This window comes from Triticum urartu, chromosome 1A, assembly GCF_056163025.1.
Source record: "Triticum urartu cultivar PI428250 chromosome 1A, HENAU_Tu73, whole genome shotgun sequence".
Taxonomy (NCBI): domain Eukaryota; kingdom Viridiplantae; phylum Streptophyta; class Magnoliopsida; order Poales; family Poaceae; genus Triticum; species Triticum urartu.
In genome coordinates this window covers 509198930-509218060 of record NC_141873.1, presented here as the reverse complement: position 1 = coordinate 509218060, position 19131 = coordinate 509198930, and the positions used below count along the sequence as shown (strand labels likewise).

At 48.6% G+C, this 19131-nt stretch overlaps 1 protein-coding gene and 1 long non-coding RNA gene across 4 annotated transcripts; both read right to left on the bottom strand.

Moving 5' to 3' along the window:
• Positions 1-623: 623 nt before the first annotated feature.
• LOC147992036 (uncharacterized) lies at positions 624-1140 on the bottom strand. Its single transcript, XR_015614991.1, has 3 exons — positions 1061-1140; positions 895-952; positions 624-807 (listed from the first exon to the last, which is right to left on the bottom strand). It is a non-coding gene; the product is annotated as an uncharacterized LOC147992036 (long non-coding RNA).
• A 6388-nt stretch (positions 1141-7528) lies between these two features.
• LOC125523257 (receptor-like serine/threonine-protein kinase SD1-8) lies at positions 7529-14216 on the bottom strand. Of its 3 annotated transcripts, none has more exons than XM_048688313.2 (8): positions 12828-14216; positions 9341-9475; positions 9025-9200; positions 8649-8859; positions 8323-8560; positions 8082-8232; positions 7661-7986; positions 7529-7564 (listed from the first exon to the last, which is right to left on the bottom strand). In XM_048688313.2, the coding sequence occupies exons 1-8, from the start codon at positions 14131-14133 to the stop codon at positions 7540-7542; spliced, it is 2568 nt and encodes an 855-aa protein (XP_048544270.2). In that variant the 5' UTR covers positions 14134-14216; the 3' UTR covers positions 7529-7539. The 3 variants fall into 3 exon arrangements, with proteins under 3 accessions (XP_048544270.2, XP_048544265.2, XP_087383536.1); XM_048688308.2 differs by having other exon boundaries at positions 9025-9203; positions 12828-14214; XM_087527410.1 differs by having other exon boundaries at positions 7529-7986.
• Positions 14217-19131: the final 4915 nt, after the last annotated feature.

Genomic DNA, 19131 nt, shown 5'->3' with positions numbered 1-19131 from the left:
CTTCACCCGTTGCAGCATCATTGGGCACATCGTCTGGTTCCTCTTGATCTTCACCAGCTCCCCCCGTTGCAGCATCACCGTATTCAGGGGGCACATAGTTGTCATCGTACTCTTCTTCTTCGCTGTCTTCCATCATAACCCCTATTTCTCCGTGCCTCGTCCAAACATTATAGTGTGGCATGAAACCCTTATAAAGCAGGTGGGAGTGAAGGATTTTCCGGTTAGAGTAAGACCTCGTATTCCCACATTCAGTGCATGGACAACACATAAAACCATTCTGCTTGTTTGCCTCAGCCGCATCGAGAAACTCATGCACGCCCTTAATAATGTACTCGCAGGTGTGTCTGTCACCGTACATCCATTGCCGGTTCATCTGCGTGCATTATATATAATTAAGTGTCCAAATTAATAGAAGTTCATCATCACATTAAAACCAAAGTGCATACATAGTTCTCATCTAACAACATATAGCTCCCCAGAGCATCTAATTAATTAAACCATACATTGAAACTATGTAAAACATTTCAATGCGAAAACAAATGCGATCATAATCGCAACCAAGGTAACAATTGATCCAACGGCATAATGATACCAAGCCTCGGTATGAATGGCATATTTTCTAATCTTCAAGCGCATTGCATCCATCTTGATCTTGTGATCATCGACGACATCCGCAACATGCAACTCCAATATCATCTTCTCCTCCTCAATTTTTTTTATTTTTTCTTTCAACAAATTGTTTTCTTCTTCAACTAAATTTAACCTCTCGACAATAGGGTCGGTTGGCATTTCCGATTCACATACATCCTACATAAATAAAATCTATGTCACGTTGGTCGGCATAATTTTCATAAACAATAAATGAACCAATAGTTATAAAGATAATATATATACCACATCCGAATCATAGACAGGACGAGGGCCGACGGGGGCAGATACCAAAACCATCGCACTATATAAGATGCAATAATAAAAGTAAGAAAATAATACAAGTATCTATGTAAACATACAAGTAAGAATATTTTTCCTTTCAGAAAGAAGATAAGAACAAGAGGCTCACCACGGTGGTGCCGGCGATGAGCTCGGCGCGGGTGATCGACGGCGGTGAAGACGGGGACGGGGCGTGATGGACCGCTAAACCTAGACAAATATTATGGAAAATGGAGCTTGGAGGTCGAGCTTGCAGAGGAGAAAGCTTAAGTAGTATGGCTCGGGCATTCCATCGAACACCTTGTGTGCATAGGAGGTGAGCTAGAGCACCACCAAGCCCTCCCCCCCTCAGCCAGAGAAAAACAAAGCACTGGGGTGCTCTGCTCGCGAGCGAGGGGTATATATAGGCACCTCATTGGTCCCGGTTGGTGACATGAGCCGGGACTAAAGGGGAGCCTTTGGTCCTGGTTCAAGCCACCAACCGGGACCAATGGTGGTGGGCCAGGAGCGAGGCCATTGGTCCCGGTTCGTCCCACCAACCGGGACCAAAAGGTCCAGATGAACCGGGACCAATGGCCCATGTGGCCCGGCCGGCCCCCTGGGCTCACGAACTGGGACCAATGCCCACATTGGTCCCGGTTCTGGACTGAACCGGGACTAATGGGCTGACCCGGCCTGGACCAAAGCCCTGTTTTCTACTAGTGTGGAGTGGGATTATCTACAAGCAATAATGTTAAAACTAGGCTTCTCGTAGAGATGGGTGAATATTGTGATGGGCTTGGTAAGGACTATTAAATTCGCAGTTCTTTTTAATGGCAAGAAACTTGATGAGTTCATTCCTTCAAGAGGAATTCGACAGGGAGACCCAATCTCCCCATACCTTTTCCTAATTGCAGCAGAGGGCCTTTCGTGCCTCCTAAAATCTATTGATGAGTCGTCCAGCTTGAGCGGGTTGAAGGTGGCACCTACGGCACCACCGGTTAACCATTTATTATTTGCTGACGATAGCCTGCTGTTCTTTAAGGCGAGTGGTGATGGGGCTAGAGAGGTGAACCAGATGTTGAATAACTATTGTCAAGCTTCCGGTCAGAGAATTAACTATGGGAAGTCATCGATATTCTTCAGCAAGGGTTGTCCAAACAATGTCAAGGAAGAGATTAAAGGGGTGTTGCAGGTACCTAATGAAACCCTCAATGAGAAGTACTTAGGGATGCCAACTAATGTTGGTTCTTAAAAGAATGGTGCTTCCAAGTATCTTAAGGATTATTTGTGGAGCAAAGTTTAGGGGTAGATTGAGCATACAATGTCTGCAGCAGGGAAGGAAGTCTTGGTCAAGGCAGTTGCTCAGGCTGTTCCAGTGTTTTCCATGTTGTGCTTTAAACTGCCAAGGGGTCTGTGTGAACATTTGAACATGCTTATAAGAAAATTCCGGTGGGGCAGCAAAGAGGGTCGATGCAAACCACATTGGGTCTCATGGGAGGCCATGACACAACCAAAGAGTATGGGAGGTTTGGGGTTCAACGATTTTGAACTGTTCAATTTGGCTCTTCTGGCGAAGCAGGCATGGAGATTACTACAAGCTCCTGATTCTTTGAGTGGCAGAATTTTAAAAGCGGTGTACTACCCAGTCAGAAGCATTCTGGAAGCTCAGCTTGGAAGCAGACCTAGCCAGGTTTGGCGTTCCATCATTGAAGGACGGGATGTCCTACTGCAGGGTTTAATCAGGCGCATAGGCGACGAAGCCACGACACAGATTTGGACGGATAACTGGATCCCCCGTGATGAAATGTTACGCCCCTATGGATGCATCAGCCAAAACCCTCCGGTGTATGTGTCAGAACTTATTGATCACACTACGACCACATGGAATATGGAGGTGATTTCTTCAGTCTTCCTGTCCATTGATGTTTCGGCGATCCGAGCAATCCCTATCTGCACCAGAGCCATTCAGGACTTCTGGGCGTGGCACTTCGAGAGGAGTGGGCGGTTCTCTGTCAAGTCTTGCTACAGGATGCTGGTGGAAACAAAGAAGAGACGCGAAGCATGGCTGGAGGGGTACGCCGGATCATCTAGTATCGATCGTGATCGATCCTCATGGAAGGAATTATGGCAGACTCCAGCCCCAGGTAAAATTAAAATGTTCCTATGGCACCTAGCAAAACAGTCTCTCCCGACAGGGGATGTCAGAGCTCACAGAAAAATGTCCACCACAAGCTCCTGTGGTCTTTGTAGAGCGGCCGACTCATGGAGGCATTCCTCACTTGAGTGCACGGTGGCAAGATGTGTATGGGCCCTGGTCGACGGTGAGCTAGCCGAGCACTTGAGAGAGAGAACAGTCCTAGCGCAAAACAATGGCTGTTCTTTATGAAAGAGTCTGTATCGCATGCGGCCTTTTGTCAAACTGGCCGTGACGCTATGGGCTATTTGGTGGGCATGACGACAGGCTATTCATGAGAAAATTTACCAAAGCCTAGCGGCAATAGACCAGTTCATCAGCAGGTTCATCAAAGAGCTGGAAGTACTAAAACCCAAACCCAGAGAAGCCCGCTTGGGAGGAAACAGAGGGGTTGCAAGACCAAAAGCACCACCGCCAAGGGTAGCAAAGATCCACACCGACGCAGTTGGCGAGATCCCATGCGGGAGGTGCTTGTGCCGCTGTTTGCAGAGACACCGAGGGAAACTTCCTAGGAAGCTCGTCGCTGGTTATTCACGGTGTAACAAGTGTGGCGTCAATGAAGGCGTTAGCTATTCGCGAGGGGCTTGCATTGGCACAAGACCTCCACCTGCATGATATTATCATAGCTTCAGATGCGAAGCAAGTTGTGCATGACATACAGAATGGAGCTGATGGACTGTACGGGCCAATCATAAGGGAGATTAGCGAGCTTGTTTCCTCTTTTAATTGTAATATAACTTTCGAAGGTAGATTAGCAAATGTAGATGTTGATATACTAGCTAAATTCTCGTACTCTTTGGATCAGGGGCGACATGTGTGGTTGCTCCACCCTCATGATCCATTTTGTATCCCACCTCGTGTGGAGTTTGATCAATAAAGCTAGTCTTTACCCTAAAAAACGTAAACATTTTACAAAGCCCGCAAACCGCCCCCTTCATCCTCTATTTACTCAAAAAAATCTAGGGGTAGCTGGCAATTTAGGTTCCCGGCCCGCATTTAGATCCGCTGCTATCTTATCCCCTCCGCCACCTTTTTTTAGCTACGACGAGAGCAGCCATGTCGAGAGAAAGTGCTGGTCGTGGACGTGGTACCGCCGACAGTCGCCGCCGCGCGAGCGCCGGCACGACGCGGAGGCCGGCAGCTCCAGCAGCCACACCATCAAGCCGTGGCGCCATGAGCAGGCGCACTAGCACGGCGCCCTCTCCCGCAGCGACGGGAGCCAAGGGTGGCACTGCTTCGACGAGCTGTAAGACGTGCTCTGGACATCGGCGAAGGCTATCTGCCGCGAGGCGGAGGTCGCTCAATTCACCACAAAGGAGGCGCTGGACGCCGGTGAAGAGGGTGCCACCGCACGTTTCGAGGCAGCACTCTCGGAGTACGAGCTCGCCGCCTACACCGTCTACAAGTCCTACGAGTACCACCTCGGCGTGAAGCTGTGAGTCGCCGCCGCCCTCTGTTGTGAAGCCGTGAGTCACCCCCGCCCTCCATTGTGAAGTCGTTAACCACTGCCATCCACCGTCATGAAGCCATGAGCCGCCGTCGTTGTCGCCGCCTCCGCTGCCCTCCATCTAGTAATATGTTCATGCGGGTGAAAGAGTAACAACATTGTTGCTTTAGTCCAATTGCAACCTCTTTATCGAAATTTTTGGAGTATTTCTTCGAGCAGAGATTGATACCACGAAGAAGGTGTTTCCAAAAAATTTAATTGTAATTCTTAGTTGTAGGAGTTACTTTGTATTGTCTTGAATCTTAGATCCAAATCAGTGTACTTGTAATTGTTATGAGTATAAACAAAGTTACGGGTGATTCTCAAAAAACATATAATAATGATGCCATCTCATTTTAGCATCACATAGAAAATGCCATCTCTTAAATAAAAATGTCATATCTTAATAATTAAAAAGATCATCTCTTAGTAATTAAAAAATCACATATTTTAGTAAAAAATTACATCTCTTAATATAAAAAATGCATCTCTTAATATAAAAATGTCATCCCTTAATTTAAAAATGACATCTCTTATATAAAATGCCATCTCTTAATATAACAAATTCCATCTCTTAATAAATGAAAAATGACATCTCTTAATAAATAGAAAATGCCATGTACAAAAAAGAAACAATAAAGGGGGAAAATGTTTAAAGTGCCATGTGACATAGTTCAATTATAACCGACCATTTTAAATGTTTCTACAAAAAATGGCATATGGTGAGAAAAGGCCCAGTTAAAGTGTTTTTATTTTGTTTAAAATTGCCACCTTAAAACATTTTATAAAAAAAGCGAGTGATCTACATATATTTTTTCATGCAAAAACTTTAAAAAATGTCATCATCCACATAAAAAACGCCATCCTCTCAAACATTAAAAAAGAAAAGCCCAGCTTAAGCACCACGCGAAAAAAGGCCTTTAAGCATCACACAAAAAATGCCATCTCCTAATAATAAAAATGACATCTCCATATTTTTGGATGGGCGGCTCAAGGCGCTTTCAAAAACTATTATTTGTAATGTTCATGCAGGTCAAAGAGTGACAACACCGTTGCTCCAGTCCAATTGCAGCCTCTTATCGAAGTTTTTGGAGTATTTCTTCGAGCAAATATTGATACCGCGAAGGTGTTTCCAAAAAATTTCATTTTAATTCTTAGTCATAGGAGTTACTTTGTAGTTTCTTGGATCTAATGTCCAAATCAGTGTACCTGTAATTGTTATGAGTATGAACAAAGTTACAGGTGATTCTCAAAAAGCATATAATAATGATGTCATCTCTTTAAAGAGATGGCATTTAAGCATCACACAAAAAATGCCATCTCTTAAATAATAAAGATCCCATCTCTTAAATAAAAATGCCATATCTTAATAATTAAAAAAAATTCATCTCTTAGTAATAAAAAATATCACATCTCTTAATTAAAAAATACCATCTCTTAATATAAAAAATGCCACCCCTTAATTTAAAAATGCCATCTCTTAATATAAAAAATTCCATCTCTTAATAAATGAAAAATGCCATCTCTTAATAAATACTCCCTCCGTTCCTTTATAAGGTGTATTTCGTTTTTGATAAAACTCCACAATGTAAGATGCATTTCTTCGAAATCCTTGTAATTCCCCTTTTAGCCCTTCATAAAAAGGAAATTATCTCTCTCCCGATTGCGTGTATCTCTACTTGTAGTAAAAGAAGGAAAGTATATCTCTTTCGATTGCATGAATCTCTTACTTTCCTAGACTCACTGATTTACTTGCCACTAACCAACAAATTTGCCAAGGGTAATTTCATCTTAATATCTCTATAATTATGTGCCTTGGTCACAGTACCAAAAATAATACACCTTATATAAAGGAATAGAGGGAGTAGAAAATGCCATGTACAAAAACGAAACAATAAAAGGGGGGAATGTTTAAAGTGCCATGTGACATAGTTCAATTATAAACTACCATTTTAAATGTTTCTACAGAATGCCATCTAGTGAGAAAGGGGGAGCTCGAGACTTGATCCAAGGTCTCCTAGGTGCGACGGCGCCTCGCTAGCCACTGCTGGCATTTATCATATAGTGACCTACTTTAAAAATCTGGCGTGGCTCAAATCCCGCGCCAAGATACATGCAATCGAATCCAACGGGAGAGAAGGCGTTCGCTTGCAACTGCCTTATATCTGACGTTCCCGAGTTAAGATTTCCCTTGTTAACAATTACGTGGAAGGGTTGATTATCCCAAACATTTGAATGTGTTCCTTATCAATAGGTTCTGGAGACATGAGCAAACATTTTTGCATTTCTTTTTCTGCTGATCCGAATATTTGGAGTCCTTACATATCTTATCTTACCTTTGTAGTTGTTCTAAATAATGGGTGCATTACAAAGTTAGGGAACTTCTTTGAGTCATCATATTTTTCGGTTTATACGTTCCAGAGTAGAAGAGTTTGGGGAGGAAACATTTCCCGCTATGTAACGTCGCCCATTTTATCAAATCGATGTCTGTCCGGTATGATCATATAGTGACATGATGCTCACATCAATTCAATAAAGCCAACAAAAAGTAATTATCAACACGAGTAGAAGAAAAGCATCTAGAATTTAGAATACCAACATTGGAAGGAAAGCACCTATCACATCTTTTTTGTTTTTAGAGTCAAATGACATCTTTTCATGTTACGCCCTTAGTACAAAAAAAAGGAGCATCTCATGGGACCCGCGGAGCATACATGTTCCCGAAGGCCCGGGCCGTGCGCCACGGCCTTCCGTGCTCTGGCCCAAAGTAAAGCGGGAATCTCCTCCGTCGCAAAAGAAAAAGGTGGCGCGCCATCGTGCGGCACGCATATTCCTCCCGCCGGCGCCGGTTTCGGAACCCGCGGCCGCCGCCGTGTTCTCTGCGCCCCTCCCATGGCCGGCGGCGACGGCGCCGTCGGCAAGGTCTCACGAACAACTTCAACGCTCATCACCCATCCATTGATTTCTTTTCGCTGTACAATTGCACAAATACACATCTCAACTTTCACCAAAAAAATATATATTCAGTGCTAGGCTACGCAAATCACCAAAACCATGACGGTCTCTACCGGCCCTCGATCATGGTGATGGTCATGCTGTCCACGAAGCTGCAGTCGGCCCTGCTCGACGACGTGTCCTCCGTGCCCGTCGCCGTCGCCGTCGCCGCGGCCCGCCTCGCGGCGAAGCCGGGCTGCTTGGGGGTCGCCAGCGACGCGGCGTCGGCGGCGGCCAGCATCGTGAGCGCCTGCGACATGAGCGGCCGGTCGTCCGGGTTCTCCTGCACGCACAGCAGCCCCACCTTGAGGCACTTGACCACCTCCTCCGACTCGAACGTCCCCTTCAGGGTCTCGTCCACCAGCTCCAGGCTCTTCCCCTCGCTCAGCAGGCTCCACGCCTGCCAACAAGAATTCAGAGAGTCAGAAATTTTTCTAAAATTCAGAGATTCAGAGATAGTGGTGAGATATTGACGAGCTACATGTTCAGGCTTACATGTGCTAGAAGGTTTAGGTGGCTGGAGTAGCTGTAGACGCCCCTGTTTCTGATGCCAGTGATGATCTCCAGCACAATGACGCCGAAGCTGAACACGTCTGATTTCACCGAGAAAACCCCGTCCATCGCGTACTCCGGAGCCATGTAGCCACTGCAACAGGGAACCAGCCATGTAAGGATCATCCATTTGTTGCCATGTAGCCACTGCAACAGATTAATTGAATTGCTTGTTGAAACTTACTACGTGCCGACAACTCGAAGCGTATTGATCTCCGAGTCATCGCCGCCGAATATCCTCGCCATGCCGAAGTCTGAAATCTTAGGGGTCATGTCCTTATCCAGGAGAATGTTGCTTGTCTTGAGGTCTCTGTGGACGATCCTGTATCTTGAGTCCTGGTGAAGATACAGTAAACCTCGGGCGATCCCCTCGATTATGCGATACCGGGTTTGCCAATCAAGAAGCATGCTCTTGGATTTGTCTGATAATAATATCACAGGTAAATTAGTATCTGTTCTTTGGAGGACAGGGAACTTTGATGCTCACAGAGGTTAAGTAAGTGCATATACCAAACAGGAAGAAGTCCAGGCTCTTGTTTGCCATGTACTCATATATGAGTATCTTTTCTTGTCCACAGATGCAACAGCCGATCAGTCGAACAAGATTCCGATGCTGGAGTTTCGCTATCAGCATAACCTCATTCTTGAACTCATCAGGACCCTGCGTCGATGCTTGCGAAAGTGTTTTAACGGCTATTTCTTGTCCATCCTCAAGCGTACCCTGTAGTTTCGAACAAAGTATTTTCAATCCGACGCGTGAGAATGTTCTATACTACCATGGAAAACTAGAATGTCATCTTATTGTTATACTTCTTTGCAAGATCTAAAGTGCCGATTTCCCGATGCTTCAAAACTACTAATGAATTGTGTTTGAAAACTTCAGTACCTTGTATACTGGCCCATAACCACCTTCACCGAGCTTGTTGTCAGTTGAGAAGCCTTGTGTGGCTTCTGCTATTGTCTCCAGATCATATATTGGCAGATCCAGATCAGCCCCATGACTGGTTCCTTCACTCGTTAGTGTTCTGCTGTGCAAAACACCACTCCATTTACTTGGTGCTCCTACTGAAACATCATATGTAGAAATGACAACAGCAAATAAGAGCTCAGTTTTTCTTCCAGAAGTTCTTTATGTTTCGACTAAAGAGAGGCAATGTTATTCTTATCTGCAAGTTAGAACCACATAGATCATTTGGAATTACCTGATTGTCTTGCTCTTGCCCTCTTTCTTCTCCACCAGAAGAACCCTGCAAGCGCTATAATAGCTGCCAGTACACAGATGCTCACAGCCACTGCAATTATAACGTGCGCCTTCTTATCGGACTTGCTAGGTGCATCTGTGCAAGAAAATCGCGATTTAGTTTGATCATGGACATGGCTGTATCTTATCTACAACATTATATTTGTGTCTCCGTAAAGCTTAGATGTCAATGTACACAATACAGTAGTAAGCACTCATATATTAGTATGATGATGAACATGGTAAGCATTTGGAGATCTGCTGAGAACATTGCGAACAGAACATATTTGCGACCTTGTGTTGATATATTCGCATGTGAATATCGACACACAGACATAGGTTGAACACTTGAATGCATCTAGTGAACTCTGCCATTGGTTCACTTTTCTGAATTTTTTTCCTAATTGTGTGATCTTCTGTACTGTAGATGTAATACACATGTTTTTGTATTTGATATCGACGATTCCCAAGATAATAGCTATTATTCTTTTAAGTTACCTATTATTTGAAGTTAGCCGCCATGGTGAAATTGGTAGACACGCTGCTCTTAGGAAGCAGTGCTCAAGCATCTCGGTTCGAAGACATTGGTTGCGTAGTATTTTGCACATAGAGTACACTAGCTAGCTAGTTCATTTAAAACATTCTGAATGCGTTATGTAGCCCTTGCTTGCAGATCACTGGATCCCGTATGTCAAATGCTGGTAGGTGGGCAAGCCCTACCAGGTTTTTAAGCCTCTCGGGTCCGGGGTCCTGTTCGGTGGGACTCCGAACACAACATAAAGCAAGGGGCTCCATGGCTAGCAATGCTGCATGTGCAAAGTAACTAGCGAAGTAAAGGCCGGTCTGTTGATCCAACATTTGTCCTTGTTGTCCAACAGAAATACTTGACGAAGAGGATGGTCCAGTCACAGCTTGCAAGCATTGCAGCTGAGTCCAGGTATGCTACTGTAATTCTTTTTCTGGGGGTGTCTTGATCGTTACCTAACAGGATATGATACTGCTGCTACAAAACAGTGACAACACCCTTGCCGGTGTGTAGGCCCTTAATAAGATCCACTAAAAAATAACAGTAAATTGCTAGGTGTTTTCCCCCCTCTGTCGGTGTAAACATGCAGTGTATACGCAATTTTGCCAACTGTTTGGGTCCTTGGCAACTGAATCTAATGTCAGACAGACAGACAGACAGAGTGGCATGGCCTCCTTCCTCCCTTACTTTCGGTGATGCATCATCATTCATCGGGCATACACACCTACCTTATGCCTCACACGCGTCAACCACACGTGGAAAACGCACCCCCCACACCTACCATATTAAGAAAAAAAATGCGTGGACTGGGACACTGGTCGGGCGTCATCATCCGTCGCGACGTCCTGCGATTCCTCACGGCATCTGGACTAGACATAGACAGGCAGCATCACCAAATACATACTCGGCCCAACGGAGACACCTAAATTTGGCCTGGATGCTCCTCGCTTCACCGGTGACCTGCACCGTTGCGACACGAAATCGCTTCTTCCTCAAGGAACGGACCGCCGTACGTGCCCGTCGCTCATTGGCAGGAGCGCCGGGAGGTCAGACTGGGACTGCGACCCTGCCTGGCTGCCTCCACTAGCAGAGCAGGGCCGACGCTGAAAAAAGCGAGGCCGACGTGCGGAACTGCTGCTAATCTGTCAGGTCAATTTCACTGGTCTCCCTCCCATGTGGCTATGTTTTTCAGGTGTGCACTGTGTGGTGGTGCAGGGAGGAGCGCATGCATGATTGCGCTGCCGCCACCCAAGCCGTCTTCCTCTTCCCTGGAGCTAGCCGGAGGTCTCCGGCTGCTTGCTTGGGGTGGACTCGACTCAACTGCTGCATTGGCAAACCGTGTTTCGCTCGCCATACTCCCGTTGGAGCGGACCGTCGGGTCTACATCAGGGAGATGATCTGAAAGCCACAGCGCCAGGACACCACTGTACTTTGTACGCGTTCCGGGCCTAATCGCATTCAGGTGGCCGAGCTTAAAATTTATCCACATGTATAGGGTGGACGATGGAGATTCTCTTCTCATCAACTGTACGTCTGTACCCCTTGCAAAACGGGAGCCGCCTAGCTCACACAGTACAGATGTACCTCATTTGTCGCTTCTGAATGAAGATCCATGGGATCGACATGGGGTATCCATCAGGGTGGGCATCATCATCAAAGCTGTTCTAGAATCATGTTTGTGGTGTTCGATTGTTCATTTTTCTAATAAGTGGTGATTACTGATTACACTACCGGTTGCTGCTGTCAGCTTGCGCTCTCTCTGTAAAGCGCACTCTTGCTGATCGCGCAGAACAAATGCTCATTATCGCGGTCCAGCTCAGGTGCACGCTTCCTGCCGCCTTGCCGGACTGTTAACAAACCCAATCAAAGGAAGATACATTGACAAGAGCCAATAAAGAGATCAAGAAAAAGGTTCTAGGGTATATCAACATCAACTTTCCCCCAATTTCAAAAAATAGCATAATCTTTCCTCCAATTTCAAAAAAACATCAACTTTCCTCCCCTAAATAAAGCTTTAGAAGCCACAACAATTTTATTCTTTTGACGGGAAGGCTTACTTTATTAATCAAATGATAGTTACATCGCCCGCTAACAGTATGGTGTCTTCAAGCTTACGTTTCCTCGAACCAAGTAAGGATTTATATTAGCCCATGCCCTCAACGCCTCAACATACTACTCCCTTCGTTTCTAAATACTTGTCTTTCTAGGCATTTCAACAAGTGACTACATACGAAGCAAAATGAGTGAATCTACACTTTAAAATATGTTACATACATCCGTATGTAGTAGTCATTTGAAATGTTTAGAAAGACAAATATTTAGAAACGGAGGGAGTATATGTAATGGTTGCTTTGTTTGCAGATTTCTCAGGATTTGATGATCACAACCTCTCATCTAACCGAGTGGTAGTACTCAAAGTTCATTCATAATAAGAGGACAGTTGCACCGCATTATGGTATGACTATGCTCGAGAATAAGTTTGACCATGCCCAAAGTTAACAATTCGTTGAATTACTTTCCTAATTGCTCCTAAAAAGTGGCTTTCACTCGAAACAGAACAGTGCAGCAAGGCCCCTCACTGACTAAACAGCTGTGCAAGATCTAGTTCTAACATTTTTGATTTTCCCACTAGCTGGTGCTCGATCGGGACAAACTAAAGCCGGCACTCTGCACATGCCAAAAGCTAAATGCCTAAGTTAATAATTAACCCAAAACAAAAAGTTTCAGATGCCAGCCCAAAGTTGCCTCCAATCTAATTAATCTATCTGTGCTTGGACCAAAGGATAGGATGGAACAAATTTTCACCTACCAAGAACCATCATGGGTAATCACATGCCACATTCCATTCGAATTTATAACAGTAGAAAATTGTACGAAAAAAAACGAGTGCAAACGGAACGGAAACACGTAGGCCGGCACGTACCGAGGTCGGCGGCGGCGAGGCGCACGTAGAGGTCCTGGCCGAAGTTGGGGAACACGCGGAGGTCCTCCAGCGCGCCGCCCCACATCACGCACCCGCGGTGCCCCGGCGCGCCGCTCAGGTTCGCGTTGGCGTACGCCGTGCAGGAGCAGTTCCGCTGGCACCGCTGCGCGCACTCGGCGAGCCCCGCGCGGTAGTCCACCACGGCGGCCGTCGTGTCCGGCACCTTGGCGTGCGCCATCAGCGCGAACCCGTCCGTGCCGTTGCCGCAGTCGAGCGGCGTCGCGCGCGCGCACCCGCCCCGGTTGTCCCGCAGCGCCCACGCCTCCGGCGACCGCGGCGCGAACCCGCGCAGGCACTCGCACACCGGCAGGCTGTTGGGGTCGCACACCCCGTTCGGCCCGCACTGGTTCACGGCGTCGCACTGGTCCTTGGGCGCGTACCAGTACATGTTCCACGCGCCGGCCGCCCACACCCATGTCCACCGCTGCAGCAGCCCGCCGGCGGCGCCCGTGCTGTTCAGCGCTAGCCGGGAGACGATGCTCGAGTTGGCCACCTGGAAGCTGTAGCTCACCTCCTTGGCGCTGTTGACGAAGCTGAAGTTGAAGCCCATGTAGGTGGCCGTGTCCGGGACGCCGGTGAACTGGAGCCCGTCCCAGGGCCCCGACCGCCACACCTTCTCCGCCCCGTTCCAGATGAACACCTCCGGGTCGCCGGTGGTGTCCATCACCGCCACCACCGGCCCCGGGGACGGGTCGGAGGGGCTCGTCCACGCCGTCAGCGTCATGTTGGCGCCGGTGCGGAAGTCCATCCCCACCCGCATCCCCGGAATCAGGGTGTCGGTGGGGTGGTCGAACCCCTGCCACGCCACGGCGCCGCTCGCGTCGGAGACCACGAGGTTCCCGATGTCCAGCAGCCGCGCCGTGCACCTCCCGGCGCCCGCGCCCGGCGCCGGGGGGGCCGACCAGACGACGGTGGAGCTGGCGTCGGCGACGGAGAGCGTGCCGTCGGCGGAGACGGACAGGGTCGCGCGCGCGTTGCGCTCCACGGGGCCCGGGACGGGGTCGGCGCGGTTGGCGACCCAGACGACGGTGCGGACGGGGACCTTGGCGTACCACAGCCCGATGTAGGTGTTGTTGGAGCCCGGCGGCGTGAAGAAGCCGAGCACGTAGCTGCCGGCGCCGGGCGAGACCAGCGTGTCGTTGCCCCTGAGCGGCTGGCCTGGCGAGATGGTGTCCCGGGCGTGGGAAGCCGACGAGAGCAGCAGCAGCAGCAGCAGCTGGAAGAGGCGTAGCTGGTGGCTTGCCATCGCCGCGGCAAGGGGTGGCCGCTTGTGTACAACTACTGGGAGTAGCTATTTTAAGCTCGGCAAGGATGACGGGCGCATCTTTCTGGTTTGTTATACGGAGTTTTCAGCAAAGCCGGCGTTAAAGTTCGGCAAGTGCTTCTTCGATTCTAAAAAAAGTGTCGTCGAATTTTCTAAGTTATTTTAAGGCCAGCGCGCTCGGCGCCGGTCGACCGGCCAAAATTTCGACAGGCCCTCTCCCGACCGTTCGATCTATGTCTTATTGGCCACATGATTAGATCCTTCCCTCAGGGCCGTCTTCCTTCTACAATTGTCTTCCTCCTGTAAATATAGCCACGTACCTTCTGCACCGCGACGCCGCCTCCTTCACAGCGACCCTACCCCTCGCAGCCGGTCTCATCGCTAGTTGTGGCACCACTGCCGCCACTCTTCATCGCCTACGAGACACCTTGACGCATCCCCCGTAACAGCACGCCTTGCCTCGTTTGGCGGTCATGTCGAACGTCGTTGCAACCGTCATACCTCCAACGCCACCCCCGCCGACGACCCTCGCCGCACGGGTAGCAAAAAGAACTCATCAGTAGTAGCTTTTGTGGTTGCCGGTTGCAACAAATCAGGATTTCAGCCCGTCGCCACCTCCAAAACACTCCAACCATTGCAGCAAAAGCAGTTGCTGGTTCCAGCTCTGCTTTCAGTCCGTTCCAGCAAACTCATTTGTTGGTTCCACTTCCACCTCCGCTCTTGGTTTGTAAAAACCACCAGGGGAGATACGACAAGGCCGAATGGGCCATGGCCCGCCCAACATTTTGAAATTTGTGCACTTTGTTTTACTCCTAGGCCTTGGAACACCGTTCGATAGGTTGTTTCCTTGTTTTTAGCCCGTCCAGCAATGGGCTTGAAGCTCCGCCACTGGCAAAAACCACATCTACTGCTTCCAACTCCGACTTCAAACGGTCCCAACATCTGTGACACACGGTTGTACTAGTGGTATCTGATCAATCAGAGCCAATGGCGGGAGGTGGACAAAGGAGTTTGCAGTCATGGCCAATGAGATGCCGGTGGTGTTTGGAAGAGCTCACAGCGATGCCATGAGCTTGCTCGGGTGGAGTTGGGAAGAAAGAGAAGAGAGAATATATCATTGCTGAGGTGGAGAAAACAAGTGGAGTAGGAGCCCGTGCGGCTGGATAAGGTAGATGGCCTGAGCGCTACATGGCCCCGACCAGCTGAAATTGTAGCCGGTCGGCTGTAGAGAATCATTTCAACAGAAAAAATATGTCGACCGGCATTAGGCCATCTCCAACGACATCATTCACCATTCTTCTGCTTGTCCAGACTAGACTCTCCAAACTAGAAAAAGTCTCCAATGCAAATATGGTGGACATGTAAAAGGAAGAGGACAAAGATTATACTTGTAAAATAATAGCTTACAAGTTCTATCATAGGTATTGGAGGCTGCATACCCAGCCGTCTCCTGTTGGAAATATGCCCTAGAGGCAATAATAAAATGGTTATTATTGTATTTCCTTGTTCATGATAATTGTCTATTGTTCATGCTATAATTGTATTGATAGGAAACTCAGATACATGTGTGGATACATAGACAACACCATGTCCCTAGTAAGCCTCTAGTTGACTAGCTCGTTGATCAATAGATGGTTACGGTTTCCTAACCATGGACATTGGATGTCATTGATAACGGGATCACATCATTAGGAGAATGATGTGATGGACAAGACCCAATCCTAAGCCTAGCACAAGATCGTATAGTTCGTCTGCTAAAGCTTTTCTAATGTCAAGTATCGTTTCCTTAGACCATGAGATTGTGCAACTCCCGGATACCGTAGGAATGCTTTGGGTGTACCAAACGCCACAACGTAACTGGGTGGCTATAAAGGTGCGCTACGGGTATCTCCGAAAGTGTCTGTTGGGTTGGCACGAATCGAGACTGGGATTTGTCACTCCGTGTAAACGGAGAGGTATCTCTGGGTCCACTCGGTAGGACATCATCATAATGTGCACAACGTGACCAAGGAGTTGATCACGGGATGATGTGTTACGGAACAAGTAAAGAGACTTGCCGGTAACGAGATTGAACAAGGTATCGGGATACCGACGATCGAATCTCGTGCAAGTACTATACCGGTAGACAAAGGGAATTGTATACGAGATTGACTGAATCCTTGACATCGTGGTTCATCCGATGAGATCATCGTGGAACATGTGGGAGCCAACATGGGTATCCAGATCCCGCTGTTGCTTATTGACCAGAGAGATGTCTCGGTCATGTCTGCATTATTCCCGAGCCCGTAGGGTCTACACACTTAAGGTTCGATGACGCTAGGGTTATAGGGAAAGTATGTACGTGGTTACGGAATGTTGTTCGGAGTCCCGGATGAGATCTTGGACGTCACGAGGAGTTCCGAAATGGTCCGGAGGTAAATATTTATATATGGGAAGTGCCGTTTTGGTCACAGAAAAAGTTTTGGGTGCTATCGGTAACGTACCGGGACCACCGGGAGGGTCCCGGGGGTCCACCAGGTGGGGCCACCAGCCCCAGAAGGCTGCGTGGGCCAAGTATGGGAGGGGACCAGCCCCAGGTGGGCTGGTGCGCCCCCCCACCCAGGCCCAAGGCGCGTGGAGAGTGGGAAGGGGGCAAACCCTAGGTCCAGATGGGCCTTAAGGCCCACCCTAGGGCGCCCCCCTCTCTTTCCCCCTTGGCCGCACCCTAGATGGGTTTTGGGGGCTGCCGCCACCCCTAGGGATGGAACCCTAGATGGGGGCGCAGCCCCTCCCCTCCCCCTCTATATACTTGAGGTATTGGGGGCTGCCAAACACATGATTTGATCTTCCTCTTGGCGCAGCCCTACCTCTCTCCCTCCTCGTCTCTCGTAGTGCTTGGCGAAGCCCTGCTGGAGTCCCGCGCTCCTCCATCATCACCACGCCGTCGTGCTGCTGCTGGACGGAGTCTTCCCCAATCTCTCCCTCTCTCCTTGCTGGATCAAGGCGCGTGAGACGTCACCGGGCTGTACATGTGTTGAACGCGGAGGCGCCGTTGTTCGGCGCTTAGATCGAAATCGACCGCGATCTGAATCGCTGCGTGTATGACTCCACCAATCGCGTTATTGTAACGCTTCCCCTTAGCGATCTTCAAGGGTATGAAGATGCACTCCCCTTCCCCTCGTTGCTAGATTACTCCATAGATTGATCTTGGTGATGCGTAGAAAATTTTAAATTTCTACTACGATCCCCAACAGTGGCATCGTGAGCTAGGTCTATGCGTATATTCTATGCACGAGTAGAACACAAAGTAGTTGTGGGTGATGATTTGTTCAATTTGCTTGCCGTTACTAGTCTTATCTTGATTCGGCGACATTGTGGGATGAAGCGGCCCGGACCGACCTTACACGTACACTTACGTGAGACTGGTTCCACCGACTGACATGCACTTGATGCATAAGGTGGCTGGCGGGTGTCTGTCTCTCCCACTTTAGTCGGATCGGATTCGATGAAAAGGGTCCTTATGAAGGGTAAATAGCAATTGACATATCACCGTTGTGGTTTTGCGTAGGTAAGAAACGTTCTTGCTAGAAACCCATAGCAGCCACGTAAAACATGCAACAACAATTAGAGGACGTCTAACTTGTTTTTGCAGGGTTTGCTTTGTGATGTGATATGGCCAAAAGGATGTGATGCATGATATATGTGATGTATGAGATTGATCATGCTCTTGTAATAGGAATCACGACTTGCATGTCGATGAGTATGACAACCGGCAGGAGCCATAGGAGTTGTCTTAATTTATTTATGACCTGCGTGTCAACATAAACGTCATGTAATTACTTTACTTTATTGCTAAACCGTTAGCCATAGTAGTAGAAGAGGTATCTCTGGGCCTACTCGGTAATGCTTTGGGTGTGCCAAACGTCACAATGTAACTAGGTGACTATAAAGGTACACTACAGGTATCTCCGAAAGTGTCTGTTGGGTTGGCACGAATCGAGACTGGGATTTGTCACTCCGTATGACGGAGAGGTATCTCTGGGCCCACTCGGTAATGCATCATCATAATGAGCTCAATGTGACCAAGTGGTTGATCACGGGATCATGCATTACGGTACGAGTAAAGTGACTTGCCGGTAACGAGATTGAACGAGGTATCGGGATACCGACGATCGAGTCTCGGGCAAGTAACGTACCGATTGACAAAGGGAATTGTATACAGGATTGATTGAATCCTCGATATCGTGGTTCATCCGATGAGATCATCGAGGAGCATGTGGGAGCCAACATGGGTATCTAGATCCCGCTATTGGTTATTGACCGGAGAGTCGTCTCGGTCATGTCTGCGTGTCTCCTGAACCTGTAGGGTCTACACACTTAAGGTTCGGTGACGCTAGGGTTGTTGAGATATTAGTATACGGTAACCTGAAAGTTGTTCGGAGTCCCGGATGAGATCCCGGACGTCAGGAGGAGTTCCGGAATGGTCCGGAGGTAAAGATTTATATATAGGAAGTCAAGTTTCGGTCATCAGGAAGGTTTCGGGGGTAATCAGTATTGTACCGGGACCACCGGAAGGGTCCCGGGGGTCCACCGGGTGGGGCCACCTATCCCGAAGGGCCCCATGGGCTAAAGTGGGAGGGGAACCAGCCCCTAGTGGGCTGGTGCGCCCCCCATGGGCCTCCCCCTGTGCCTAGGGTTGGAAACCCTAGGGGTGGGGGGCGCCCCACTTGGCTTGAGGGGCACTCCACCCCCCTTGGCCGCCGCCCCCTTGGAGATTCAATCTCCTAGGGCCGGCGCCCCCCTAGGGGTCCTATATATAGTGGGGGGAGGGAGGGCAGACGCACCCGAGCCCCTGGCGCCTCTCTCTCCCTCCCGTGACACTCCTCCCTCTCCCTGAGCTTGGCAAAGCCCTGCCGAGATCACCGTTGCTTCCACCACCACGCCGTCGTGCTGCTGGATATTCATCAACCTCTCCTTCCCCCTTGCTGGATCAAGTTGGAG